At 38.7% G+C, this 10636-nt stretch overlaps 1 protein-coding gene across 1 annotated transcript in view; it reads right to left on the reverse strand.

Moving 5' to 3' along the window:
• The window catches only part of LOC132095595 (NACHT, LRR and PYD domains-containing protein 12-like), a 594505-nt gene that overhangs the window by 456349 nt on the left and 127520 nt on the right, over positions 1-10636 (reverse strand). The window contains exons 13-14 of the mRNA XM_059500733.1: positions 2865-3038; positions 1438-1611 (exon numbers count right to left, since the gene is read on the reverse strand). Coding sequence (XP_059356716.1) covers positions 1438-1611; positions 2865-3038 — 348 coding nt within the window. The remainder of the gene's footprint in view (positions 1-1437; positions 1612-2864; positions 3039-10636) is intronic.

A 10636-nucleotide genomic window follows, 5' to 3' on the forward strand; every position in this document is an offset into this window, starting at 1 on the left:
TGTGTGTGTGTGTGTGTCTCTGTGTGTGTGTGTGTGTGTGTGTGTGTGTGTGTCTCTGTGTGTGTGTGTGTCTGTGTGTGTGTGTGTGTGTGTGTGTGTGTGTGTGTGTGTGTGTGTGTGTGTGTGTGTGTGTGTGTGTGTGTGCATGTTAGATGTTTTATTTCCATGTTTTGAATATTCTCTTATGTTTTCTTTAATATAAACACCTCTCTGTGCTAATATACACTGGAGTAAATGTGAAGAAATGCAGATTTGTACTCGGGTCGGTCTCCTCAAAAGCCCACTGTTCTTACTCTCTCACTTATCTGACTGGTTTCTTTAGTCATTTTGTCTGCTAACAGTCAAGCCTTTGCTAACAAGACGAGCTATTAGCACTTAGTGTAACAGAATCCATTTAAAGGTGTTGCTAATGCAGAAACAGCTTTAACATGAACACAGAAGTCCACACATGAACAAGAAACAAAGACACACAATGTTTTACTTTCTGTATCTCTGTCTCTTGATTGACAGTTGTCTCATCCAATCAGTAGCAAGTATTCCATTCACAAACAATACCTAATGTTTACATTTTGTCTGATTTAATATCTGTGTCTGAAACTGCTCCCTATCCACTATCTAGTGCACTATATCGGGTGTCCGAATACCGAGTGAACTACTTCATTCTCTATTTCGTTCACTACTTTTTACCCACAATTCATTCTGATTTTGAGTGTAACCAATGTACGCTATTTCCCACAATGCAATGCGGAGTAGTGGTGAGCTGGAAGAGAGAGCGGGAGCGAGCGAGTTTGAAGGAGAGATGCTGTTTACATCTTTATTATTTCTGCTTTAACGTTTATTTCATACTTTATATTAAATTATATTATGTAGGCAATAACTCAGTTTAATATTTTACTAATTTACTGAGGTGACATCACTGTTAACTTACAAAAATGATGATAATGTGGTGGATAATTTAAAATAGATTTGTTAATCACAGCGTATTCATTCTGATTATCATTAACGGTCGTCTGAGGACGCTCTACGATCATCTTATCTGAGCTCAAAACACTGATCAGGAGAGATTCAGGATACTAAACATCATAAATACATACAATTATGAACATGTTAATGTGTGTTTATTTTTGTTCTCAGTATTTTAATAGTATGATTATGAACAAAGTATTACAAAACAAATTAATAATATACCATCAATGAAAGCACAAAGCTGGCGCGGAGGTATGTAGAATTACAATAAAGTAATTTTGAGTGTTATTGCTATTAATATTATGTGCATGTAATATAAAAGTACATGTGACGAAGATGTTTTTTCAACAGCTTTCAGTCTGAAGCGCAGTTTATACATCACCGTCTGAATCCATTCACTCCTTTCTGATATAGTTTTGTTTTTGTTTTTCACTTCACAAATATTTTACAGTGTGTCATATATAATCTTACCACAGTTTCTCCAGTTTACAGCGAGGATCCTCCAGTCCAGCACAGAGACACTTCACTCCCAAATCTCTTATTTTATTCCAAGACAGATTCAGTTCTCTCAGGTGTGAGGGGTTTGATCTCAGAGCTGAAGTCAGAGCAGAACAACCTTCATCTGTGACGTCACAATATCTCAACCTGTAGAGAACAATGACACACTCTTCACTCTCTCAGATCAGATCAGTTTAGCTGTGAATCCATTAGTAAAGAGAAAGAACAAATCAATGTGTGATGAATCACTGGACTGAGATTTAAAATGTCAAAGAAAACAAAAATGATCATAAATCATTTAAAGCCTCATTCAAAAAGAAAATAAAAAAATCTTTATTACACTGTCAGGATTTTTAACCAAATACAGGCATGTGATCAGCTAGAGACAGTCTATTATATAATTACAGCACAACCGTTGTGAATTTATGACAGCATTACCAATCTCAGATTCTCACCGTCATTCATTAAAAGTCACCGGGTCGAGAAACACGTTTCAGAGCTGATTCTGCTCGTGTTTGTCGCTTTGAATGATTTGAACGCTTTAACTGTCCAGCAGATATTTCCTTTCACAGTTTATTTAGGAAATAGCTGAAGACTATTTGTGCGATTTCAATCATCATGCAGGTCACCTACACTGTGAGATATTATTCATACTTGCAGATAGTACTCACACCTCAATGTACTGCAGTGCTTTACAGAACAGTAGGTAATAACATATTCTTTCTCTGATTCTGTTGATTATAAACAGATGGTGTCTTCTAGTGTCCTTCCTTGTGTCTCTTCCTAAAGCCCCCTACACCTGCTCCTAATCACACTGAAGCTGCTGATCAGTAAAGCTGTTCTTGAAGCTGCAGGAAGAGACTCACGCTTCTGAGTTTGGGAACAATATGAGCTGCATGTGATTGATTCTCCAGAACATCTGATCAACACGAGGACAACACATATATATTTAATTATACATGTTAGACGTTTTATTTCCGTGTTTTGAATATTTTCTTATGTTTTCTTTAATATAAACACCTCTCTGAGCTAATATACACTGGAGTAAATGAGAAGAAATGCAGATTTGTACTCGGGTCGGTCTCCTCAAAAGCCCACTGTTCTTACTCTCTCACTTATCTGACTGGTTTCTTTAGTCATTTTGTCTGCTAACAGTCAATCCTTTGCTAACAAGACGAGCTATTAGCACTTAGTGTAACAGAATCCATTTAAAGGTGTTGCTAATGCAGAAACAGCTTTAACATGAACACAGAAGTCCACACATGAACAAGAAACAAAGACACACAATGTTTTACTTTCTGTATCTCTGTCTCTTGATACAACTATTGTGTTTTCTGGCTTTCTGGGTGATGTGTTTTTCACTTCACAAATATTTTACAGTGTGTCATATATAATCTTACCCCAGTTTCTCCAGTTTACAGCGAGGATCCTCCAGTCCAGCACAGAGTCGCTTCACTCCCAAATCTCTTATTTTATTCACAGACAGATCCAGTTCTCTCAGGTGTGAGGGGTTTGATCTCAGAGCTGAAGCCAGAGCAGAACAACCTTCATCTGTGACGTCACAACCTCTCAACCTGTAGAGAACAATGACACACTCTTCACTCTCTCAGATCAGATCAGTTTAGCTGTGAATCCATTAGTAAAGAGAAAAAACAAATCAATGTGTGATGAATCATTAGACTGAGATTTAAAATGTCAAAAAAAAAAGTAATAAATAATTTAAAGCCTCATTCAAAAAGAAAAAAAAAAACTTTTACACAGTCAGTATTTTTAATGTCTTATGTAAAAGTTCATGCAAATCTATTTAATAACACTATTCATTACACAGCTTAGCTTTAGTGTTATTTCAATCTGTATTAATATGTACGGAGTAGTGGAGTGTGTGTGTTTGTGTGTGTGTGTGTGTGTGCGTGTGTGTGTGCGTGTGTGTGTGCGTGTGTGTGTGTGCGTGTGTGTGTGCGTGTGTGTGTGTGTGCGTGTGTGTGTGTGTGTGTGCGTGTGTGTGTGTGCGTGTGTGTGTGTGTGTGTGTTTCTTTATCAATCAAGGATATCAGAACCTGAGATCTCCCACACTGTGAGATTCACATTCGCATTCCTGAGCAAGGCACTGAACCCCCAACTGCTCCCCGGGCGCTGCAGCATATTTCCAAAAACAAGATTTAAAATCTGAAATCATTTTGCTTCTCAAGTAAATTGATCTCGATTCAGGAGTGTTTAGATATTGATTCTATGATGATGGTTGATGGCTGTAAGATGTATATTTTATCTCCCTCATCTTTCTGAAGGAGCAGCCAGCGATAGAAAAGCAGACATTTCAAAATATTAGTCTCTGTTTCAGAATGAGCTGTATTTCTGTTTGTTTATAATTAAAATTCCAGCAAGATTAAGATTTCCCAGTCAGTTTCGGCATTTTTAGTTGCACACTGCATTTAAAGTAGGCCTAAAAATTTGATATTTGTTCTAGAAAACAAGACAAAAATCCTAAGAAAATCATATTTTGCAGTGAAGTAAACCGAGCACGTCTGAAGTTCTGTGTTTGTTATTCAGAACAAATTCAAGCAGCAGTAAATCTCAAACCTGTGTGCATGTGCTTATGTTTTACTGTACGCTACACAGCACTGCATCAGATTTAGACCGTATTTCACTGTATTCTTGCCATAAAATCAAGAAAAGCTGGTTTACTTCACATCAAGTCATTAACAGTGTCATCTGTTCAGTGCATGGATTTATTTGCTGAATGAATGAAGGTGAATCATCAATCAAGGTGTTTCAGAACTGCAGAATTCACACAAATCTCTGCATTAATTCAAGAAATCAACAGATAAATGAGTAAATGAGAAGGAGCAGGTTTGTTGTGGATCTGAAGCCGTGTCTCTGACATTGTTGAGCAGCGCTCGAGCACTAAACTACTGATGATCTTTTCCTGAAACACACAGAAGAATCTTTTCCAGCAGCGTGTTCACGAGAGAGAAGCTCTTCATTCCTCTCCTTCACAATCATAAAGATCATCAGTGGTGTCCTGCACATCATTGTTTTGAGCTGACTGTGAGATCTGATGCTCTACAGCTGGATTTGTGTTTATTATAGTCTTCAGATCCTGATCTGATATATAGACCGTCTTTTATTTCTGTGTTTGGACACTAATGTTGTGAATCAGAGCTTGTTCTGTAGTTCTTCACAGAAATGAGTCACATCTGAGTTTGTAAAAGTCATTTTCACTAAAGGCTGACATGTAAATGAATATTTAACGCAGATCTCATTAAATGACAAACTCTCAGCTTGTTTTGTGTGAATAATTTCACTTTATACACTTCAACAATAATTTCACTAATTTTCACTTTCACTTTTTTCACTTTTCACAATAATTCATGTACGTGTGTGACCTGCTGAAATGAATCTGTGACATTAATGTGGTCACAATGCTTCAAGCACAAGTGAAATGTCTGAAGGTCAGCTTTACTGATCAATGTGTGGAGCGTCTCTTTGCTGCAGCTGCTGCTGATTTAATGAACCAGTTTCTCATGTGACGGGGTTGTTTTTACCCGCGCCGCTAACACACGCTTTACTCTAATATCTACTGAATTAAAAACACCTGTCCTGACTCCTTTAAGATTCTGGCCTGTTATTCAGGAGAAAATCTCTCATTCAGGAACATTTATTGTAAAGGAGTCAGATTCATTATTAAATATGATAGTTTAGTTGATGATGAAACACTCACACAGCTTTTCTGCAGTTGATCACAGCTGGTATCAGTCTTCTTCTCCCCTCAGCTGATGTCTTGTATTTCATGGTGTCCAGTTCATCCAGTGGCTCCTCTGACATCTGAAGCATGTAGGAGATTGTTGAGCAGTGACCAGGAGAGAGTTTCTCTGAGTGTTTGTCTGATTTCACAAACTCCTGAATCTCTCTGAACAGAGTCTGATCTTTCACTTCCAGCAGACAGAGGAACAGATTGATGGACTGATCAGCTGAGAGAGGATTACTGCTCTTGATCTTGTCTTTAATTTCCTGTGTGGTTCTGCTGATGGTCTCTGAGCTGTTCTCTGTGTGTGTCAGTAGATCCTGTAAGAGTCTCTGATTGGACTCCAGTGAGACGCCCAGCAGGAACCGCAGGAACAGATCTTTTTGTTCTTGGTTAAATAGCTGTAAAGCAGATAGAAAGCAGCGAGAAACTCCTGAACACTCAGATGAACGAAGCTGTAGACTTTCCTCTGATGAATCACAGATTCCTGCTTAAAGATCTCAGTGCAAATCCCAGAATACACTGAGGCGTCAGTGACGTCTATGCCGCTCTCAATCAGGTCCTCCTCATAGAACATCACATTGCCCTTCATCAGCTGTTTGAAAGCCACTTCAGCAAGTTTCACAATCACTTCTCTGTTGGACGGCAGGAGTTTCTCTGGATCTCTCTCTTCATACTTCTGCTTCCTCATGTTGATCTGAATCAGCAGGAAGTGGATGTACATTTCAGTCAGAGTTTGAGGGATTTCTGCTCTCAGATCTTCTTCCAGGAGCTTCTGAAGCACAGTGGATGAGATCCAGCAGAAGACGGGGATGTGGCACATGATGTGGAGGCTTCTTGCTCTTCTGATGTGTGAGATGATTCTGCTGGCTTGATGCTCATCACTGATTCTCTTCCTGAAATATTCCTCCTTCTGAGGCTCAGTGAATCCCTGAATTTCTGTCAGACGGTGGATGTATTCGGAGGGGATCTGATTGGCTGCTGCTGGTCTGGAGGTGATCCAGATGAGAGCAGAGGGAAGCAGCTCTCCTTTCATGAGCTTTGACATCAACACAGCCACTGATGAAGTCTCAGTCACATCACAAACTTTCTGAGCGTCTGAAAACATCAGTGTGATTCTGCTTTCATCCAGACCATCAAAGATGAACACAACGTTACACTCCTCATAAATCTGTGAGTCCAGATCTTGAAGTTCAGGATGAAAGTCCAGCAGAAGTGTGTGAAGACTGTACTGATGATCTCGGATCAAGTTCAGCTCTCGAAATGGAAGCACAAACATAAAATCTACATCCTGATTGGCTTTTCCCTCGGCCCAGTCCAGAATGAACTTCTGCACAGAGACGGTTTTTCCGATTCCAGCGATGCCTTTAGTAAGAACAGTCTTGATCTGCTCTTTCTCCTCACATCCTGCTTCAGCGGAGGTTTTAAAGATGTCATTGCAGTAGATTGGAGCGTCTTGTGAGTGTTGTGTTCTGGCTGTTTTCTCCATCTGTAAAACCTCATGTTCTTCATTCACTCCTTCTCTCTCTCCCTCTATGATGTAGAGCTGTGTGTAGATGCTGTTCAGGAGGCTTTCATTCTCCTGGAGTTTCAGTCCCTCACATAATCTCTCATACTTGTTCTTCATGCTGGTTTTGTGCTGCTCTTTGACTCTCTGTAGTTCATCATTCACTGCTTGATCAGGTTTATTCAGAGACGCTGTAACGCTCGTGTTGTTCAGACAGAAGACAGAGGAGACTCCTCCAGAGATGCTTCGCTCTCCATCTGCTCTGCTGAAATATCACAAGAACAACTGATTAAACATGTCTCAAAATAAAGGATGTGTAAATTAACATCTAAACCGATAAAGATTTCAGTCTTGTATTTTCAGTATAATTTCAGTTTGTTGATCTGGGGGAAGTCGTGGCCTAATGGTTAGAGAGTCGGACTCCCAATCGAAAGGTTGTGAGTTCGAGTCCCGGGCCGGCAGGAATTGTGGGTGGGGGGAGTGCATGTACAGTTCTCTCTCCACCTTCAATACCACGACTTAGGTGCCCTTGAGCAAGGCATCGAACCCCCAACTGCTCCCCGGGCGCCGCAGCATAAATGATGAACACTGCTCCGGGTGTGTGCTCACAGTGTGTGTGTGTGTGTTCACTGCTCTGTGTGTGTGCACTTCGGATGGGTTAAATGCAGAGCACAAATTCTGAGTATGGGTCACCATACTTGGCTGAATGTCACTTCACTTTCCCTTTCACTTTCATCTGTTTAACTCTTTGTGTGTAGCACATTGTAACAAAGGAGCTTCACAGAAAAGCAGAAAACTGCAAAGAAAAGGAAAAGAGAGTCTCACAATCCTCCAGCGAGCAGCTAAAGGTGACGAGGAAAGAACAAACTCACTGAGAGCTTTTATTCTTTACTCTCTTAAATGTGGAGAATCACGATACAGTCTAAAGTGATCATTAAACTTCAGAAGTCTGCTGTGATGAAATAAATCTGAGCGCTGCACATTCAGAGTAAAACCGTGGCACTGTTGCTCTTCTACAGACTTGTGTTTCACAGCAGTTCACAATCAGTGACTAGAGCACATTTATTCCAGATGATCGCTTGTGATTGACAGCTGATGAATTATAACAGTCTGTACTTTATGCTGTGGATGTTGTAACATGTTAAATGGCTGTAAGATGCATATTTTATCTGCCTCATATTTCTGAAGAAGCAGCCAGCGATAGAAAAGCAGACATTTCAATATAAGAGTCTGCTGTATTTATGTTTGTTTATAATTAAAAGTCCCACATCACGGATAAAGTTTTCTGCTTTGTTTAGACACATTATTTGTTATTTTCATGACATTTCATACATATTTATCACATTTTCATTGCGCTCCTGAAGTTTGTTAATGTAGGAGCTCGTGTGCTCATTGTGTCGAGTGTCTGGGTGTATCGAGTGTGTTTCTGACTCCCATAAAGCAGTTCAATCATCACCACACGATCATCCTCACCTGGGGTCAGAGGTCACTGCTTCATCACTGAGGCCAGGAGGATTATGCATGGATCCGTCACTCTTCAGAGACACACAGCTGTGATCAGGAGATGAAGATCTCTGACTGCAGATCCTGAGAAAACACACAGAAATATCACACTCTTTTGCTGTAAACAGTGATGATGACAGAAAGTGAGAATCTGCAGCATCAGTCAGATGTGACGCCAAAACACATTTACATCATGATCATCTGATCCGGACGCCTTCTCCACATGTGTGAATGGTTTGCCAGCAGAAGACAGTTTGTCTTCCACTAATAAACAAACTCTTAGCAATGCTGTGAGGTTTTCTGACCCGCACTCTCAGTCATACAGGGGTCAAGCATCCAAACAAATAGTTCAAATTACATTTATCTTGAGGAAAAACCCAGTGTGTATATGAAAGAAAAGCTCTACAAGACTATTATAAAGCAGACAAACAACTATAAACTGATTCTGAGCTGCACTTCTGGGTAAGTGTGTTATTAACTGTTCTTCATGATAAAACACTAGAACTACTGCTACTACTGTCTAGTCTATGTACATGTTTCAGGTTTAATATCACTGTATGCCATAACTGTAGGGCTAATACACTATTTCCTCTGTGAACTTCATATTTGAATATTATGTAAATTTATTGTTTACATCAAATTCATGTTTTATTCATCAGTGCAGTCTGTGTCTTCAATGATTGAAATCATAAACCTCTGTTTCGCTTCAAAGTGTGTCTTCGATGACGGTATTCTGTAAAAATGAAAATCATGTTTCTTGCTTTCTGATTCTGACGTACAAAGGCACAAAACATTTGTTCTTTTTTTCCTCCACCTGTTTCAATTTTTCTGCCTCAATAATGCACTAATAATGAATAAGATATCTCACATAAAAGATGTTTACATATAATCCACAAGAAAAAATAGTTGAAGTTATAAAAATGACCCCATTAAAAATCCCCTCGACTCACTCAATACTGTGTTGTTAGCTGAATGATCCACAGCTGTGTGTTTGTGTTTAGTGATAGTTGTTCATGAGTCTCTTGTTTGTCCTGAACAGTTAAACTGTCTGCTGTTCTTCAGAAAAATCCTTCAGTTCCCAACAATTCTTTGGTTTTCAAGCATTTCTGTGTATTTGAACCCTTTCCAGCAGTGATATATTTATATATATAAATATTAATAATACCATAAGTAATAAACAGTGATATCATTGACTTCATTGCAAATAAATGCACAGACACTATTTAAACTGAACAGAGACAACATCACTGAATCCAATGATGAACTGCCTTTAACTGTCATTTTGTATTATTGACACACTGTTTTGCTAATGAATGTTGTTCAGTTGCTTTAATGCAATGTATTTTGTTTCAAGCACTATATAAATAAAGGTGACTTGACTTTATTATTATTTATTGTTAAGTTGTCCTATCTCCTCCCTCATATACATGTGTGCATGTACCAAGAGCACCTTAAAAACCACTACAAATTCCTTGTGTGTCTGAGCACACTTGATAAAGCAGATTCTGATTCTGATTCTCTCGTCGACTATATGTACATCTTTTATGACCATATTTTCATATACAGACCAGTACAATAAATACAATAAACAATAACATGTATTTTGCAAGATCCCTCGTTTATTAAAATAATTAACAAACTGTGAGGATTAAGGGGGTTTTGGGGGCCAGTAAAAGTTTGACATGCCCTGACTTTTGTGTTTTTTTCAGTTGCTTCATGCTAAAGTCAGAAAACACTGTATTCAGTACATACTGGGCTACAATAATATGTAAATAGCATGTATGTACATGATTGTGTTTTTGAGAAAACAACGTTTATGCATGGTTAGTGAAAAATTTAAATTCTGAAGTCACTGAAACAAGGTCATAAAACACATAAAGAACATTTGTTCACAAGACTGTTAAACCTGGACCTTGGAGCTGAGAATTTTTGCGTGAAAATGATGTGAAAATCATCTTGTTTACTCAATCAAAGAAAACAATAGATTAATTTCAATTTTCTAAGACACTTTTTATGGGTAAAAGTCATATGCGAGTAGGCGTCAACTATCATGAATATCATTGTGATTTACACCTGAGAAGACAAAGGCCTGCATAATGATCTGCATAATGAGCTGCATAATGAGCTGCATAATGAGCTGCATAATGAGCTGCATAATGAGCCTTTCAGTCACTGTGTGTCGCTACAAGAAGAGTTACAAGAAAGAATGTGAGGACAAAATAAATGTATATTTTTTATGTTTGTAGGTTTTTTTTGGAATATATTTAATTATCCCACATAATAATTTGAGATAGGGCTATGCAATTAATTGAAATCAAATCGAAATCGCGATTTGAGACGTTGCGATTTGCTAATCGCAAAAGCCTGCGATGTGGACGAGATATTACTCTTATCCAGAGCATATGCATGACTGTCACCCT

This window comes from Carassius carassius, chromosome 19 (genome assembly GCF_963082965.1).
Source record: "Carassius carassius chromosome 19, fCarCar2.1, whole genome shotgun sequence".
NCBI classification, from domain to species: domain Eukaryota; kingdom Metazoa; phylum Chordata; class Actinopteri; order Cypriniformes; family Cyprinidae; genus Carassius; species Carassius carassius.